We start from the raw sequence: 20,276 nt of genomic DNA, 5'->3' as shown, positions 1-20,276 counted from the left end.
GATGAGGGTGCAGCAGAAGTTAAAACATTTCATTTGGAAATGTTTGACTGAAATTTTGCCTGTAAACGTACTAATTAGAGACAGATGCTCCAGTGGAAACTACTTGTGCCGGTGCTGTGGGGAAAGTCCAGAAACAATGGAGCTTATGTTTTTCTTTTGCAGCACTGCCAAGGCTATCTGGGAGGCTGCTCCTTTAAGTTGGGATGGTCTGGAAAGCTTTAGGAGCAAATTCTGGTTATGGTGGGAGAAGTTGAAAGATGCAGCGAAACAGGAGAGAGGGATGGAACGTGTTGAGCTTACGGTGAATTTGTTGTGGCAAATTTGGAAGTCAAGAAATGGGGTGCAGTTTAATAACAAAAGAAGAGATCCAATACTAGCAGTCCATAAAGCTGTAATGGAGTGGAGAGAATTCCATGACATTCAGCAGGCGGAGATGGAGAGAGTAGGTGGCGGCGTGACGGAGAGCGAAGGAACATCTGGCTGGGGGAGACCAAAGGAAGGTTGGATTAAAGTGAACTCAGATGCAGCTTTGCGTCCAGAAGCGGATAAGGCAGGATGGGGGATCATTGCGAGGAATTGGCAAGGAAAGGTGATGGGAGCTTGGGCAGTGCCAAGGCCATTATGTACGCATGCAAAGTTAGAGGAGGCGCTTGCACTCAGGTTTGCCATGTTGGTGGCAAACCAGAATGGATGGAGACGAGTAGAGTTCGAATCAGATTGTTTGCAGGTAGTTAGAGAACTTAATAGTGTAAATGAAGAGGTTATTAGGTGCACAGTGATAGCTCACTTGAAGAAACTCATACTAAATTTTGATGAATGTTGTTTTGCTTATACTAGAAGGGCAAACAACTTTGTTAGTCATTCTTTAGCTAAGAAAGCATTACAATTGGAATGTTCTGCCGAATGGAAGGTTAGCTTCCCAGGCTGGTTGCTTGAGCTTGCTCATGCTGATTGTAAGGGCAGTTGCCCATCTGTTACGTAACTGTTGGAGTCCAATTAATAAATTGATGCCGTTTTGATTAAAAAAAAAAAAAAGACTTTAGATATCAATCCAGTGATTAGGGAGAGTTTTTAGAATTTTTTTTGCTATCAAATTCAGGGTTTTGAATCTTGTACCACACACAGTTGAATATGAGAAGGGGTGGGTGGAGGTAGGACTGTAAACGAATCGAATCACTTGTGAGCCGATCGTGAGAGGCTCGAATACGAGCTCGAGTCGAGTTCGAATTAATCAAGTCGAACTCGAGCTCGAATTCGAACTCAAAATTACCAAGCTTGTTAGCTCGCGAGCCGCTCGCGAGTTTGATTTTATATATATATATATATATATATATATATATATATATATATATATATATATATATATATATATATATATATATATATATATATATATATATATATATATATATATATTAATAGTAAAATTACATATATATATATCTCATATTTTATTATTTGTTAAAAAATATTATTTTATTCATTTAAAAAATAAAATAATTATTTTTTTATTTTTTTAAATTCGAGCTCAAGCTCAAGCTTAACATTTTGAACTCATCGAGTTCGAACTCGAGTTCGAGTTTCATAAAATTAATATGAGACTCGATTCGATTAGGCTAAAACTCGACTCGACTCGACTCCTTTACACCCCTAGGTGGAGGGGGGGAAGTGATTTACTATCAATTTTCTAAAAATATTTGAACAAAAGTCCTAATTGGAGTTCTCGGATTTGGAGTACTTCTAGCTAGGTCCACAAGGAGAATCAAAAGCAAATTGTACACATTCATTACACGTTGTTTACTTTGCCTCTCTCCCTCTTCCACTGTATTCACTTCTGAAAAAATTATTGGGACAAGCCAGTCAAAGGATGGAAGAAAATGGCAGAGAAGAAAAAGCCAAAAATTCAATTAGAAACTCTAGAAAGGAATGAATGACACTAAAACATGCATGTAAAACACAACCAACTACTACAAAAGAATTCAACATTCAAACATGAAACATGTCCACTGCCCACCTTCGATGATGGCCACATTCTTATCATGTTCTTTCCTCCTACCTTGAAAAAAAAAAAAAAAAAATAGGGCTGCATCAACATTTTGGTATGCTAAAATGACAAATTAATATTTAATCTACAATAGGACAATCATATTGGAGAGCTTTTTTTGTTTCTTTATTTCTGCTACAATAGAGACAAACATATTCATATTTAAGGTTAGAATAAATAAAGAACATAAGCTACCACAATGTCTAATATATCACCCTGGTTTAGGTTTAACAAACTTGACTTCACCTACCACCTACCATAAGGTATCATATACGAAGCCTCGCCTATCTACATCTCCTATTGCCTTTTTTTTTCCCCCTTGTCTTTGTTCTTTTGTTAATCAAGGAACAAACATGCATATGCTTAGAATATGCTAAATGGCCCCCTTCACGAATTCTTAATCAGAGAACCCCATTCTTGAAGTCAAGTACAGGTTCGTCTCAAAAATGGGTCCTATGAATTGAATGCAGCACAACATGGAGGCCAAACCATTGAAAGAAAGTCGACTGTAGTATCAAGAATATCACTCAAAGATACTTGAAAATTTGAAATTTCATAGACACTTGCTTTGAAAGAGGTCTGGATAAGCTCCGTTTACTTGTGGTTATCTATCCTTTCTTCCCTTTCAAAAATAGACACTTGGTTTGAAGATAAGCAAGAATGCAATTGTACTGTCATATCCTCGAAAGAGGTCTACATTTCATACTTAATAATACGCCTTGTCAAATTCCAGGGGCTAATTTTATTGTGGCCATCAAATTAAGATTCAATAACATTGAAACACTGGGAGCATACGATAGACTTAATAGATAGGTCAACTCTTTAGCATCTATGATTTCATCTAGTCTAGTATTTATCCATAATATTTTCTAGTAAACATTATAGAGGGCTGGAAAACTAGAAATTTGATACCTGTGACTAGAAATATCACCATTTCTAAGCAAAAAAAAAAAAAAAAAAGAAAACGAAAGATGGATATTGCTTTTCAGTCCGCAAGTCGGACCCATGTAGGTCGGTAGGGTACAAGGTACAAGTACTTAGTACGAATCCATGGTCCATTGCAAGGTGTTAATGGCTTCAATGGCCATAATAATAAGGGATAATTTGACAAACCTCCCCTCAGGTTTCTCACAATTTTAAAGAGCTCCCCTTAGGTTTTAAAAATGTAGGTCCAAGAACTTATATTTTCTTTCAAAAATCCTAAATTGTCCTTTTGCACAAAACTGAGAAAGAAAAATATAGTATACTCAATCATTTTTTTTCCATACTTTGCATAAATCAACAAATTAAATCCCTAACAACCATTCAAGCATAAGTTCTAAAAGCAAGTAACTATCCAAAAGATCCTAAATTGCATATATAATATCAATACTTTCCACGATAAAAAAACATACAAAACCCTATTGACAACCAATTTTATACCCCCATATTAAATATCAATGCTTAAATATCTTTTCCATATAAGCTAATTTGACCAAGAACCACCATTACAATTCTCCTATGGCTTTAAAAATATTAATATCTGAAAAGTTGAGAATAAATTCTACCTCCACAATAAAATCACAATAAAAAATTTCTAATCCAATGAAAGAAATCATTATGTAATTATTGATATTTTATAAAAATTTTCCTTAATAATAAACAAAATATGACAAATTCCATATCTTTAGTTCTTTTTCCTATTTCAATCATCAATTTGATTATTTATTTCTCTATCACTGCGAAATCTCTTCATTTTCTTCTATTTTGACACATAATATACCCCCTTTGTATATTTTGTAATTCAATATGCTAATATCCACAAAATTGAAGATAATAAAAAGAAGTTATATTAACTAGAATATAGATAAGAGACAGAAAAATAGATTTTTTTTTTAGGTTTTGTAAATTTGTTGCCTTAAATTTAAAATTGTCTACTAAGTAGAGAGCATTAAATGTATTTTACTATATCAAGGGAGGTAAGTGTAATTTTTTAATCCCGAGGGGAGCCGAGTGCAATTGTCAGAAACCTCAAGGGAGGTTTCTAAAATTATCCCTAATAATAATAGGCTTTAAAAAGCTTTAATTATAGTTAAATCAATTGAAGGTATTGACCTCTCCAAACCTTGATTAGTCGTTATCTAATGTCCATCATCCCACCCTAACCTGACCTAGCCGTCTTTCACAGCCTTAAAGCTTTCATTTGAGAATTTTTTAAGCTTTAATTTAAAATATTTACGTTTGACCTTGTAGTTGTGCAGATTAGTCAATTAATCCTGCTTTGTAATAACAATTATTTAAATATGGCTTGTTAGTTAATTACCAGCCAAGCATAGATTCTTGAATACGAGCTCGAGTCGAGTTCAAGTTAATCAAGTTGAACTCGAGCTCGAACTTGAACTCGAACTCAAAATTACCAAGCTAGTTAGCTCGCGAGTGGCTCGCGAGTTTGATTATATATATTTTTTATTTTTTTAATAGTAAAATTACATATGTATATATATATCTCTAATATTTTATTATTTATTAAAAAATATTATTTTATTCATTTTAAAAATAAAATAAATTTTTTATTTTTAAAAATTAAATATTTTTTTATTTTTTTAAGCTCGAACTTAACATTTTGAACTCATCGAACTCGAGTTCGAGTTCGAGTTTCGTAAAATTAATTTGAGACTCGATTCGATTAGATTAAAATTCAACTCGACTCGACTCGTTTACACTCCTAGGTGGAGGAGGAGGGAAGCAATTTACTATCAATTTTCCAAAAATTTTTGAACAAAAGTCCTAATTAGAGTTCTCGGATTAGGAGTACTTCTAGCTAGGTCCAGAAGGAGAATCAAAAGCAAATTGTACTCATTCATTACACGTTGTTTACTTTGCCTCTCTCCCTCTTCAACTGTACTCTTTTTTTCTTTTTTTTTTTATCAAAACGGCAACACTTTGATTTATATCAGACCAGATTACAAATATTGGGGCAACTGCCCCTACAATCTGCTTGCAGTAAATCAAGCAGCCAAGCTGGGAAGACAGGCTTCCATTCAGCAGAACTATCCAAGACGGTCAAAGGATGGAAGAAAATGGCAAAGAAGAAAAAGCCAAAAATTCAATTAGAAACTCTAGAAAGGAATGAATGACACTAAAACATGCATATAAAACACAACCAACTACTACAAAAGAATTCAACATTCAAACATGAAACATGTCCACTGCCCACCTTCGGTGATGGCCACATTCTTATCATGTTCTTTCCTCCTTCCTTAAAAACCAACAAAAAAAAAAATAAAAAAAAAATAGGGCTGCATCAACATTTTGGTATGCTAACATGACAAATTAATATTTAATCTACAATAGGACAATCATATTGGAGAGCTTTTTTTGTTTCTTTATTTCTGCTACAATAGAGACAAACATATTCATATTTAAGATTAGAATAAATAAAGAACATAAGCTACCACAATGTCTAATATGCCACCCTGGTTTAGGTTTAACAAAGTTGACTTCAACCACCATGAGGTATCATATACGAAGCTTCGCCTATCTACATCTCCTATTTACTTTTTTTTTTTTCCCACTTGTCTTTGTTCTTTTGTTAATCAATGAACAAACATGCATATGCTTGGAATATGCTAAATGGCCCCATTCACGAATTCTTAATCAGAGAACCCCATTCTTGAAGTCAAGTACAGGTACGTCTGTTAAGAGAAGAAGGTGCACCAATCATCTCTTTTCAAAATATAGCTAATAAAGAAGCAGATAAAACCTCTTTGTGCTAAATTTCAGCAACTGTTGGGCAATGCTGCAAGGATGAAACACAAACCAATATATATATATATATATATATATATGTTATTTGATAAGGTAATCACGCAAATACTGATAAAAGGATATCCGATCGTGAAAATAACTTGTTCTGTAGATTTTTAAATATTAGCCATCTAATTGTAGAAGAACGTTACACTAGCTATAAGTTCGATTTAAAACCAAATTAAGATGAAAGAAGTTTTTAGTGATGCAACACCAATTAATGAGCTGAAAATTTTTTTTTGGGTGTTGGGGAGGGGGGGGGGGGGTAGGCGGGCACTAGTACAATATACAATCTATTTGGATTGGTCTATTTTTTAAATATAATGTTACAGAAATACACAAATAAGAATAACTCAAAAAGCATCTCATCCATGTAATATATCAAAAACAACTCACAAATATACGCAAAAAATTTAAAAAAATAAATAAATTGTACAATATTTTTCACCTCTTACACCACCCATTACTACCGCCACCAATCCTTCCCTCCTCCTCTCTCCTCCCCCTCCCTCTTCCTCCTCCCCTTCCCTTCTCCGCCACCTTCGTCCCTCCTCTCCCCTCTCGATCTGGTCGAGGCATCTGGTCACTACCAAAAGGTCTCAACTTTCTAGTTACAATCTAGCCACGACCAGATTGCGGCCTCGATCTGGTCTCGACTAGATCCAGGGGGTACGGGAAAGGAGGAGAAGGAGGAGGAAGGAGGGGGAGTAGAAAGGAGAAAGGAGGGGTGTGTCGGTGGTGGTTGTGATTGTGGGTGGTAGTAATAATTTTTAAAAAATACCATTAAAATATTTTGATTTTAAAAAATACCCCAAAATATCTTCTAAAAACCTCTCCAAAAATATAACAAAAAATATTTATAGTAAAAGTTTTTCATATATATTACTACAGTAAAATATTTCAAAAATACTTTCAAAAACAGTTAATCCAAACAGAGCATAGATGGCTGGAAAACGGAAATGGAGAATATTTTGTGAAACCAAACGCGGCACGGTTGATCTTTTTGCCTGCTCAAAAGAGCCAAATACCCGACAAACTCCGAAACCAGACGCATGTGCACCCATGCTTTTCAAGAGGGAAAAGGACATTTGCATCCATCAAAATCGATCTTTCCGGCAATCTAAACAAATGTATATTTCGTACATCTGCATGGAAACGACTAAATATATGTAGAATCTTGTATACGACCCATGACTTATCTATACTCTGTTTATCTTTGCAACCCACCCCCCCCCCCCCCTTCTCCTCCTCCTCACCGACGGGAACTTGCAGGCCATACTAAACCTTCAAAGTACTAATCATCCCCACAAATCCAATTGCCAAGAGACGTAATACCAAGTTCATCAATTATATGCCCAAGCAAAGGTATATAGACAGTACCATGTTATTGAAAACTTGGCTGCTCCAATCTGTAACCAAATTTGGGGAAAGACTATTCATCACTCAATCTGTTGTCTAAGTTACCACTAAGATTACAAGAAACATCAAATCCATAATGTTGAAATTAAGCATGCTTAGAGTCTTTACGGTTTTTCATGATTTTTGTTACATTGAGTCAAGGATCATATTAAATTCTTCTAGCAAAATTAGATCGTGCTTAGTTAGTTTGTTCTTATGAACTCGTTGAGAACGATTCAGATCTAGCTCATAGCCTATTAGAAGTAGTAGAAGGCACAAACCAACTTATCAAATGACAAGATAAGTAAATGAATAATATTTTTCTGACCAAATATGAATAAAAACTCATGAAGAAGCCTTTGACATGTGGGCAACTATATTCTTTGGTTAGATGGTCGAATTATATACATTTACACTGCGACTGCGACTGAATGCAATGTCTAATAGCCCAAAATTCAGAAAAAACAACAAAAGGCTCCTCTATTTTGACTCTTCACTCTATTGGAGAGTCAACAAAATTCATAAATGCTTCTAATTTGTCTACAATGCTGCAATCCATTCTTTTTTTTTTTTTTCTGAAACGATAGAAATATATTGCTGCAATCCATTCGCTTATCTCAAAAATGGGTCCTATGAATTGAATGCAGCACAACATGGAAGCCAAACCAATGAAAGAAAGTCGACTGTAGTATCAAGAATATCATGGATAAGCTCCGTTTACTTGTGGTTATCTATCCCTTCATCCCTTTCAAAAATAGACACTTGGTTTGAAGATAAGCAAGAATGCAATTGTACTGTCATATCCTCGAAAGAGGTCTAGATTTCATACTCAATAATACGCCTTGTCAAATTCCAGGGGCTAATTTTATCGTAACCATCAAATTAAGATTCAATAACATTGAAAAACTGGGAGCATATGATAGACTTAATAGATAGGTCAACTCTTTAGCATCTATGATTTCATCTAGTCTAGTATTTATTCATAATATTTTCTAGTAAACAATATAGAGGGCTGGAAAACTAGAAATTTGATGCCTGTGACTAGAAATATCACCACCATTTCTGAGAAAAAAAAAAAAAAGAAAACGAATGATGGATATTGCTTTTCAGTGCGCAAGTCGGACCCAGGTAGGTCGGTAGGGTACAAGGTACAAGTACTTAGTACGACTCCATGGTCCATTTATTGCAAGGTGTTAATGGCTTCAATGGCCATAATAATAATAAGGGATAATTTGACAAACCTCCCCTCAGGTTTCTCACAATTATAAAGAGCTCCCCTTAGGTTTTAAAAATGTAGGTCCAAGAACTTATATCTTCTTTCAAAAATCCTAAATTGTCCTTTTGTACAAAACTGAGAAAAAAAAATATAGTATACTCAATCATTTTTTTCCATACTTTGCATAAATCAACAAGGTAAATCCCTAACAACCATTCAAGCATAAGTTCTAAAAACAAGTAACCATCCAAAAGATCTCAAATTGCAAATATAATATCAATACTTTCCACGATAAAAAAAAACATACAAAACCCTATTGACAACCAATTTTATACCCCCATATTAAATATCAATGCTTAAATATCTTTTCCATATAAGCTAATTTGACTTAGAACCACCATTACAATTCTTCTATGGCTTTAAAAATATTAATATCACAAAAGTTGAGAATAAATTCTACCTCCACAATAAAATCATAATAAAAAATTTCTAATCCAATGAAAGAAATCATTATGTAATTATTGACATTTTATAAAAATTTTCCTTAATAATAAACAAAATATGACAAATTCCACATCTTTAGTTCTTTTTCCTATTTCAATCATCAATTTCATTATTTATTTTTCTATCACTGCAAGTCTCTTTATTTCTTTCTAGTTTGACACATAATCTATCCCCTTTGTATATTTTGTAATTCAATTTGCTAATATCCACAAAACTGAAGATAATAAAAAGAAATTATATTAACTAGAAAATAGACAAGAGATAGAAAAATAGAATTTTTTTTTTTTAGGTTTTGTAAATTTGTTGCCTTAAATTTAAAATTGTCTACTAAGTAGTGAGCATTATAGGTATTTTACCATGTCAAGGAAGGTATGTGTAATTTTTTAAACCCAAGGGGAGCCGAGTGCAATTGTCAGAAACCTCAAGGGAGGTTTCAGTTGAGGTTTCTGAAATTATCCCTAACAATAATAGGCTTTAAAAAGCTTTCATTATAGTTAAATCAATTGAAGGCATTGACCCTCCAAACCTTGATTAGTCGTGTTATCTAATGTCCATCATCCCACCCTAACCTGACCTAGCCGCCTTTCACAACCTTAAAGCTTTCATTTGAAAATTTTTTGAGCTTTAATTTAAAATATTTACGTTTGACCTTGTAGCTGTGTAGATTAGTCAATTAATCCTGCCTTGTAATTGCAATTATTTAAATATGGTTTGTTAGTTAATTACCAGCCAAGCAAATATTCTTGAAAAGATCTGCTACTTGTTTCAATAGAAGACAATCCCACATGGCACCCGCCATCACATTCAAAGTAAAAGCAGTGGTTGGTTATTTATTCCTGCTTTGCCGACTATATTGCTCGGTCACAAAGCGAATTTAGTCAACATTAATGCTACAATTGAGCATCTTTTTATCGTTCACACCCAAAAGGACACCAGAAGTGAGCATTCTAATAGAAGTTCTATAGGAATCCAATTCCTTTTTAACTTGGAAGGCACGATTCAAACTTCTAGCTACTACTGAAAAAAGAATATACCCACAAAGATCCTGGTAAACCGACGTTGAAACTGCCCAAGAATTAGAATGGTTGATTGGTTGAACATTAGCAGCATTGCACCTGAATAGGCGTGCTCAGGCCTGCATCTTTGCTTCTTGGGAACTCTGAACAGCAAGTTCAGATCCTGTGCCATGAAGAGCTAAACTCTAAAACATTCAAGGCTCCAACAAGCATAACCATCTCACAGCACAGAACATTATACGCACCAGTTTATCACTGTCAATTCTACAAATCATCAGAAAGAAGCAAGCAAATTTCCCAGAATAACACCATAGCACTTGTAGGGATTTGATGTATATGAAATTAGTTAGAAAGATAAAATAGGCGATTATAAGGCGTGTATAATGCAGGGGAAAAAAATTGGAAAAATTGATCAATCCAAACAAACGATATTCAAAGGATCCCAAAGAAATGATGGAATTGATAGAAATGTCAACAACAGATTGATAACAAAACATCTCACATTAGTGGGTAAAACCAACAATTCTTCAACTTTATTCTTCGACAAGGACATAGACCAACTGAAATCACCAAGACACCGAAAAAAAAGGCTACTGCGCCAACACGGCGACAAAAGTAGAAAACTCCAAACTTGCCAACAACTTTCAAACCACAAGCCCGCTCTTACATCTTCAATTCAATGAGAAGAAACTTTGAGATTGAGTGATTTATTAAACCATGCCTTCCAATTTCCAGAACTCTTCCTAGACATAGAGGGAGAAGTCTGATTGCCATCACCACTCATCTTCTGAGTCTCTGGCTTCTTGCACAGCATGAAGTTGCGAAATCCAAGAGAACCAATTGTCTCCCATGGACTCAAAGCTGCAATCACACGGAGACCATGAATTATCAGAGAACATGAATTATTAAAGCTGCAATGAAACCAAGCAAATACAATTGTCAATCAGTAGAACAGAAACAACAATCCAACAACCATTTCAGCAGACTCACTACGAACCTAATGAAACAAAGCATCTCTCAAAGTGACAATGCAGAGCCCAAAACCACCAATTTCAAGTTTTACTGACATAGCTCTGTCCAATACAGAATTCAGTAGTACAAACTTACATTTTGGCAATCAGAAACCAGACCAGACTCACCACAAACATTGCTCAATTTCATTCCCAAACTAGATTAGTTCATCTAAACAACAATTCCAGAAATAACCCACAAATCAAATAGGAAAATGCACCTAAAATCAAAAGCCAGAAGCCAATATCTATTAACTTTTAGTACCTACTACAGAATCCTAGACCTACAAGGATCCATCTTCTATGAAAATTCCAGCTGAAAAAAATCAACCAACAACCTAATAATCTGTGCTAGAATTTCATTTGGATCAGATAGAATTAAAAGATTACCTTCAGTGGTGGCACAGGGGCAATAAAGCATGAAATTATTGAGATCAGTGCCGAGAACAGGGAGACGACCCTCACGTGCATAAGATTTCAGAGCAGTATCAATTACGGCCGCCACAAGCTCCTCCTCATTCACCACAAATCGGATCGGACCAGCAGACCCCATTACAGTAATGCTTATCAGAAGCCTATTCCCCTTCGCCGCCCCCTGAGTTTTCTTCTTCTGCAGCAACATTTTTCTAGCTTTTTTTTAAGCTTTTTTCTCGAAAATAAAACGAACCCAGAAAAGTTTTATCAAATCCCTTGAGGAAAATTGAAGAATTGAGGAATATAATCGGAAGAATTTAGAGGGATGTGGATGAAAAAAAAAAATCAGCTTTTCCCTGTTTTCAAGGGTCGACGCCGAGGCAGCGGTAATACCAGCCTTCTTTGCAAGATCCAAAGCCAAAGCAGAAGGATGTCAATAAAGAAGAAGAGACCCCCCTTCTTTGACGGCAAAGGGAGATCATTAACAAATTATCAAAGATTTCCACCATTCACAATAGCCCAAAACTGAAAACCAACGAAAAAGACTGGATTTTTCGATTGAATTGCCAAATGGGAGATTTTCTCAAAACCAGAAGAAGGGTTTTGTTTATTTACCTCTTAAGGAAGAGGGGATTGCTACGAAAGGATTGTGAAAAGAATGATGGATTTTATAGCAGGAAAGAGATAAGAGGTGGATTGGCGTTTTGCTTCTAGGGTTAGGGTTTGTTTGTTTGCGTTTTGTTTTGTGGCTTCTTGACTTTGATAAAAATCCGTGACTTGTATTGCGAGTTAGTTGAGAAAACTGTGGTAACATCCAGGCCCAGCCGACCCTGTGCGGTTCATGAACCGACTTGGCTACTATCAGGAAAACTCAGAGCAATTACCCGTCGGTTGAGTACAGGACACTTTGCTGGGATTAGTTACTGATTGAAAGATGGCATAATTTTCTCATGTTTTAATTTCTTTATTATCGTGTGTTTTAGCGTTTAATGAGGTTTTGAGGGGTTGGTGACTTCTGCGTATCAAACATATCTCCAACTCTTGAATGTTTGTATTGAGGTTTTATGGTGTCAATTGTCATTAGGAGATTAGTTAATTAGGAGATTAGTTAGTTATTGCTAGCTGGACTAGTATCACATTTTATTTAGCGGTTTGTGAATATCTGTTAAAATATATTTCAGGTATTCTATTTTTAAAAATATAAAATTAATTGAGAAAAGTAAATAAATATAAGCGAAGGTAAGTAAGATTAAATAAAAAAAAAGCATATAAATGCAAGAGAAAATAATAATTGTTAATATATGTGTGTGTGTGTGTATATATATACATATGTTTAATGACTACCATAAAGGCACTTGTTAGAAAAATTCATTATTTAGTTACAACTATTTTATGATTTTTATTTATAATAATTGTTAATATGTATGTATATGTATGTATGTGTATATATATATATATATGTAGTAGATTAGGTGAATGCTAGATGTGTTAATGACTGCCATAAAAGCACCCGTTAGAAAAAATCCATTATTTAGTTACAACTATTTTATGATTTTTATTTTAGAAGTATGAAAAGTTCTTGGCTAAAATATGCAAATTTTACAAAGATAATGTGTAAGGTCACCAAATTTTTCATAATTTCAACTAACTCACTATAATTTCAATTAGTGCACCAAAATCCTCAAGTGCTTCATTTTGACAACTCCATCTAATAATTCGATTAAGAAACAGGAGGTTTGTTTGGATATATTATTATCTTCATAATATCATAAATACATTTTTTAATCACATTTATATTTCATATATATCACATCAAAAAAATTTTACAATATTTTTTATATAAAAAAGGGTACATTTATTGTGCACATGATATTTATGGTACATTTTTGGCATCTTACCCATTCAAGTGATGAACCGTAGCTCGAGGGCATTACTGTCCATCGATTATCTTTCTTTTTTATTATTTTATTTTTTTAACCATGTAAAAATTCATTTATAATTACATTAAAATCATCATATTAACACAATTAGATGCATGGCATATAATTTGAATTTGAATTTAAAATTCAAATTTTATATATGTATCGTATATCCAACCGTGATAGTGTATACACCGTCGGTATATATAAGATTTATTTTAAATAAAGGATTAGTTTTTTATACATTGACAGTGTATACACTTTCATTAGATGCATGACATATAATTTGAATTTGAATTTAAAATTCAAATTTTACATATATATCGTATGTCCAAACGTGATAGCGTATACACCATCAGTGTATATAAGATTTACTCATAAATAAATCTTTGAAATAAATCAAACTTAATTCATCAAAGAATCAATAATGTTTTCTGGGTTGAATAAAACCTAAGACCATAGGACTTTTTATGCCTAGCTTTGGTGACCATGTGCCGGTAAGGGTCCCGACGGCAGAAGCAACAAGAGACAGTAGCGTTTTGCTTTCAGATTTTAAGAAAACCCATCCACCTGCAATCATTGTTTCGTCACGGGTATTATGAAAAATGGGTTTCAAAAATTGTATTCAAGTCCCTAAATTTTTCTCTTCTTTTGTATTTGTAACTAGTTTTCCGTAGTTTTGCAATTTAACCCCATTTAGTGTAACTTTAATGTAGTAAAAAGTCGCTAATGCCTCAGCACCTCATGTGAGCATAGTCCCTTTGGTCTAAATGATTCATTAGACAAAATGATAAAAATGGAGCATTTCAAGTGTTTAGTGGGCTATTAGGTGTGACCAAAAAAAAAGGTATAGTGAATTAGATGAGATTTTGAAAACATTCGGTAACTTATAACACTTTACCCTATTGGATATATATGCATCTTAGGATATATATGCATCTTATAACACTTTACCCTATTGGATATATATATATATATATGCATTATGTTCATGTGGACATAACATAGCATGAAAATATAATTTGGAGTTTGCTCCCATAATGTTCAATTTCTTTAGAGTAATCAGCTCCACAAAATTTTCAGCCTTTCTTAATACTATGAGACAACGAACCGAACACACTCAAAAATTGAATCCATATTATGTTATATTTTATAGGCACGGATTGCACCCAAAGTTATCATTTGTAGCCTTATTGAAAGGAAAAACTTGGGAGAAGTGTGATCATATGCTCATAAAAATGAGAATATAAACACACTCTTTGCCCCAAAAAAAATTTCTAAATTACAACTTTTGGAGAGCTATGACCTCAAAGTATACATTTTTCTGCTGAACTCAACTAATCATTGAAGTTGGCGTTAGAATGATTGTATTACATTGGATATTATCGAAATAGGTTGCGGATTGAATCAATTGGATAGTAAATGTTGCAAAGTGAGAATTATGTATTTTTAGGGGGTATTTTGTAATTGAAACTATTTAGAATTTGACCAATTAAAATATGTATGAGAACCCAGATTCGCATTATGATTATGTTTTATATTGGTAAACTATTTCAAAGGCTAGAACGCTTCCACATGAATTAGAGCAACTACAAATGCTTGTGTGGTGACCTTCATATAGCATTTAAGATGCCAAATTGGAGATATGAGAATTCTACGAGAAAGAAATCTCTATTATACACTGAATCTGATTGCACATTCAAGAATGTGATACCATGTGAAACTTCCTGTCTCGGGGATTCTTGTCGTCAATGTAAATCTATTTTTATTCCAATAAAATCAATCATATGTACGAGGATTGACCAAATGTAACACACAAGGAATTGTGTTCACACCATGAAGTTCCATGATTTCCTATCCTTTTTTTTTTTTTTTTAAATCAATTGTCACCTTCTACTCTACTCTTACACTACTCTTACAATTCTATTCTAGCCTATTTTAGAGAGGTGATTTAACTGAGTTAAAGAGAATCAACGGAAACTGAATCACTATCGGATCATACGATTTTAAAAAACTTAAAATAATAAAAGGTAAGATTTGAACTCTTGACTTTCGACTCGGCAAAGACTGAAGTCTTTTATGGTCATAGTTATTCATACATCGAATCAATAATAGTTGAGAAATTACAGCAGACAAAACCATGTGGTGCTTTAAATCCATTAGCTATATCTGTTTTGCTAGGTTGATAATGCAAGAGCCAATCCTATTGGTGCAATGTGAAGTGTGTCAGGTTTAGTACAAAAGGACAAGTGAGGGGAAATAAAATTTTTAGGTGCAATGTGGTGCTTTAGTACAAAAGTACAAAACCTTGTTTGATAAACCCATTTAGTGCTCAATGGATTTAGATTTTAATATGTCAGAAACATATGACAACTAAAATTGAATATTTGAATTAATTAAATAGTACTAAATTTTTTAAACAAAATTTTTTCCTAAAAATAAGTGATAAGCTATTTGTTTGTCACTTAATATGATATACAATCAAGCACATCAAATTTAGTACTTAACAATTCAATAATTTAATTGATTCAGATTTCATATTTCAATTTTCAATTTTATTAAATGCACCCTAAGTTACAAGGTTCCCATTTTGTTGGTGTTTTAGATCTCATCTTATTGAACAATTTCACCATACTTCTATATATTTCTAGTCCTTTCACTATATTCCAATTATCAGTCTTCTGATAATCATGCTTAAAGGAGTTAAAATCAAATATTCTTATTTTTTTTTTGTCTCTGCAACGTGGATGATGATATGGTTCGGTTTCTTTTCTTCTTGATGTGGTGATCGCGATAGCAAACATGTTAATAGCTTAAAAAGCTGAACATCCCAAAGATTATACAACTAGGAAGTGTCATACCATGATTGTCCGTATATATAGGTGCCACTTTAAGACTATGTTGTGCATCCTTGCAGATTCTGTGCATGTATCCATGTTATTATTGATTTGAGTTAGTTCCATGGACGATTTGTAGAACAACCAGGCTGAATGCAGTTATTCATGTACAGAGCGATGAAGGCGCATGTTAATTTGGTAAAGCTCATATTGCTTTCAAAAGAAGCTAGCATTTGTTTGTGAATCTAATCCAAACTCTGAAGTCGATAAATTGTTGTCCAATAGGCTTGACTTTGGTACTCGACTCATCTGCACCTTTTCTGCTCTGTGTTTTGCTTTTCATGCTAATGTTGTCTGTAAACTCAATCTAGAAAAATTTGATCACAACAAACAAATGGAAGTGGCACTCCAATTGGCAAAGCTTGTGGATGGTTGCACCATAACCACATGTAAATTGGAATCTCTAATTCTAGAATGGTTCTGATATCTGATTATTGTTCACACCTCATAAACTAAAGGCTTTGGATTGTGATATTTTGGAGAAAGTGCTACAAGAAGTCTTCAAAAAATGCAGTTCACACGGGTTAAGAGAATGTTCTTTGCTATTTTCGGATCCGATTTTGGAGAAAGTGCCACAGTAATTTTTCTCCAAGAAGTTTTCAAAAAATGCAGTTCACACGGGTTAAGGGAATGTTCTTTGCTATTTTAGGATCCGATTTATTATATTCTGTAAGTTTATACCACCAATGTTATTACTTTGAATTCTCATGGATTCCACCATGATTTGAACTTCTGCCCGTCCCAATTTCCCATTGAGCACTTTCTGTTGTTCCCTTCTAGTTCTGTCATCACAGCTTGCATGGATTCCTACTGGCCACCACTGATTATTCCCCATATTGTCTTCCACCTTGATTTCTATTGTAAAAGGAAAGTTAGCAATAATATCCGTAACTTCAATGCTGATATTCCAGTAGACCGCCATACCACCTGCCCTTCCCAATTTCCCATGGTCTTAATCATAAAACAATCATCATATTGGAATCTTTTCTTTCTTACTCTTTCCATAGAAGCCAACCTATTTTTTTTAGTTTCACACAAGAAAATAATGCGTGGGGAGTGGAGTCTAGAGACTTTCTTGAGCTGGAAAATGGTCAAGGAGTTTCCAGCAAAACCTAATACTTTGATAGCTCACACCAGAGCTCTCATTGAGTATTGGGGGACCTATTAAGGCTGGTTCCCTCCGCCTCAACTTGGTGAGTTACCTCATTAGTGATGATCAGTCACTCATCTGTTTCTTCCGTTGTGGTACTGTCAGTTCAATTTCCATGCCAGTGTCTTCATCCCTCACCTGAATTTTCCTCTCGCCTGTTACGGCCACTGATTAATTATCCAAGCCACACTTGCAACACATGGTAAGGATGAGAATTCATGATGCCGAAGCAATTAGCTAGGCGAGCTAGCCAGGAAATTTATTAGATTCCCTTTTATCTTAATTTTTTGTTTATAAACTGATGTGTAACGAATGCAAAAGGCAAAGTAAACAGTACTATTTGTTTGCACCTTAATCGCAAAGTACAGTAGTGAAAACCTCTAAGTGGTTGGGGTATTCCAAACCACTCAACTGTAAATGCCCGAGATCTAACTCAGCCAACCCTGTGGAAAAGAAGAAATCAAGAGAGTCGAAATGTCCTCTGTAAAGGCTAACTACAGGGAGGCAGTGACCAAGATGCAGTAACACACGAACAGAGAAAAGTTATGAATTAAGAAAATGAGAAAAGAAAACAGAGACTAAGCGAAGCAACACACTAGATAGAAACTGAAAGGAAGTAAGACACCAAGAAGGAATAAACGATTTCCTACTACAAACTGGAATTTCTATCACAACAGATTTCCTGTTTTTCCGTTTTCTTTTCTCAGGGACTGGAACAAAGAACCAAAAAAAAAAAAAAAGAAGCTAGATTGATGTTCTGAAAAGGAGATTGGCTAAGGGATTCTCATATGATAGATACTTTGTCACCATCCATCCGGATAACATTTGTTGAGAACTAGCTAATCGCTGTATTGTGTAAGAGTAACCATTCTGATATCATATAGTTTTAATATTTATCTTATACTTAGTATTTTAAAATTTGTTGAATTTGTTGTTTTAGTTCCATCTCCTTTGCTATTTTCAGGATCTGTTTTACCATCTTCTATTTACTTTTGCTTGCTTTTCTGTATTGCCTTTGTGTCTAATCTACTCACAAATGCATTGCTTAGAAACAAAATTGATGGCAAGGACTTGGATACTATAAAATATTGTGACTTCTCTATGTTGAACGAGATTACTGATGGGTTCAAGAAAGAGAACTTTGTTCAAAAAACTTTGTGTGGTAGCTTGTACAGAGGTAATATTCGGCTAAGTTCAAGAACCCAACAAGTGCTGGTGAAGACGTGGGATTTTTACCAAATGCCTGGTAGCAAAGATCAGTATCCTGTTTATCCTTCTATATTCTCTGTATGTACACATTTTTTAGTTTTGCTTGAGTTAAATTATCAGATTTTAATGGTAGCTAGTAATCAAGGCTTTGTATGATAGGCTGAACTCAATCGACTTATCCAAAAGGAATTGAAAGGACATGACAATTTGGTGAACCTGATTGGATATTGCTTTGACAAGAAGCTTGCAGTGGTATAGGAAGCTAAAGCTGATAGAGTCTTGTCTCATAAGCTCAACTTCGGTACTTTGCTCACCTACACATTGTTTGCTTTGTCATGGAAATAGATTTCACGGTAGTATTTTTTAAGTTATGTTATCAGTGATCAAATTTAGATAACTTTGACTGGGATGAGCGAATGAAAGTGGCGCTTCAGTTAGCGAAGTTTTTAGAGTGGTTGCATGATAACCACATTCTACTTGGTGCTCTTGATGCTAGTTTGATTCTGCTAGATGAGGTTGGATATACTATTGTTTTTCTCATTATTTGTTATAAATCACTCTCTTATTAGAGGTCAGCTAGTATTCTTTCATTTGCAGGGAATATAATGTAGCATTATTTGAGTTGGGTCTTCATCGGTGCGCATTGGACCCTAGCAATGGAGCATCCACAGGTCTTCTCAAGAGGATTTATTCTATTTTTGCTCCAGACCCAATTGCAAAAGATGACTCAGGCATGTATCCTCATCTTTATATGCTCAACTATGAACGTTGTTGTATGCATCATAAGCTCTATTCTGTAAAGAGTCGTATGTATTTTGGTTTCTTAGAAAATGAATTAGTGGTCTTTGTGGGTAATTATTTTTGGTCTAAGTTGCTAAGAGATCTTGAAGCAAACTATGAAGGTTGACAGGTATCGAATCTGTACAATAATAATTACCTACTCAAGAAAAATACAAATTTAGTATATAGTGGAGAGCAGCGTCGAATCCACAGGCATTGGGAATAATTCGTTTCTTCTAGAATTCAAAGTATGCGGGATTTTATGAACATATAAAAACAATTAATTAACCAACTAATGAATAACTAACGGAAATAAATAGGAATTAATCAACAGCAGATACGACTCTAGTCAAAGATGCAACTTTTCATACACGGTCCATTCAACTGATCATTGATGCAAAGATAATTCAATTATCCATTAATAGATTGGTTATAGTTACCATACACATGATAAACAACCAATCTTTCCTTACTTTTTCGATAGTCAAGGTATGACCGTTAACTATTTTCCTAATCAAAAAATAACCCTAGGTACGACCGTAGAATTCAATTCCTCAATTGCATTAAGAATTAGAAAAACCCAACTCTAACCAACAAATCTGCTATGAGAGTTTGTTTAAATTAGATCATACATTTTTCTAACACGGGACCAATCACACTAGTCGCCATTGGTATTAACCAATCAAACAATTACGAATTTAACTAGTTTAATTGGCAATACATTATTAGGTTAACTTGAATATCGGGTTCTTGATATTCAAATAACAAAACAATCATAAAAAATTAAACCAGAAAACATACGAATACCAATGAATAAAAGAAATAAATAAAATTAATTCGATCTCACATATGTTTGGCACCACATCTTCAAGTTGATCTTAGACTAGAAAAAGGAGATTTAACTACACATCCTCAAGGGAAATCCGTAGGATT

At 34.1% G+C, this 20,276-nt stretch overlaps 1 protein-coding gene and 1 long non-coding RNA gene across 2 annotated transcripts; one reads left to right on the top strand and one right to left on the bottom strand.

The window, feature by feature from the left end:
- Positions 1 to 10,395: 10,395 nt before the first annotated feature.
- On the bottom strand, positions 10,396 to 12,143 carry LOC113717144 (uncharacterized protein At4g22758-like). Its single transcript, XM_027241809.2, has 2 exons — positions 11,365 to 12,143; positions 10,396 to 10,825 (listed from the first exon to the last, which is right to left on the bottom strand). Exons 1-2 carry the CDS (start codon positions 11,594 to 11,596, stop codon positions 10,641 to 10,643), a joined length of 417 nt encoding a protein of 138 aa, XP_027097610.1. The 5' UTR covers positions 11,597 to 12,143; the 3' UTR covers positions 10,396 to 10,640.
- A 5,011-nt stretch (positions 12,144 to 17,154) lies between these two features.
- LOC140016976 (uncharacterized) lies at positions 17,155 to 19,410 on the top strand. The gene is made up of 4 exons (XR_011823261.1): positions 17,155 to 18,641; positions 18,723 to 18,864; positions 18,944 to 19,078; positions 19,161 to 19,410. It is a non-coding gene; the product is annotated as an uncharacterized lncRNA (long non-coding RNA).
- The last annotated feature ends 866 nt before the right edge of the window (positions 19,411 to 20,276 follow it).

The sequence above is a fragment of the Coffea arabica genome, chromosome 11c, assembly GCF_036785885.1.
Source record: "Coffea arabica cultivar ET-39 chromosome 11c, Coffea Arabica ET-39 HiFi, whole genome shotgun sequence".
NCBI classification, from domain to species: Eukaryota; Viridiplantae; Streptophyta; class Magnoliopsida; order Gentianales; family Rubiaceae; genus Coffea; species Coffea arabica.
This window is presented reverse-complemented; position numbering and strand designations above follow the sequence as displayed.

Coding starts and splice junctions, on each gene's coding strand:
- LOC113717144 (XM_027241809.2), bottom strand. CDS start 11,596: ATGTTGCTGCAGAAGAAGAAAACTCAGGGGGCGGCGAAGGGGAATAGG. Junction 10,826..11,364: donor CCCCTGTGCCACCACTGAAG/GTAATCTTTTAA, acceptor GTGTGATTGCAG/CTTTGAGTCCATGGGAGACA.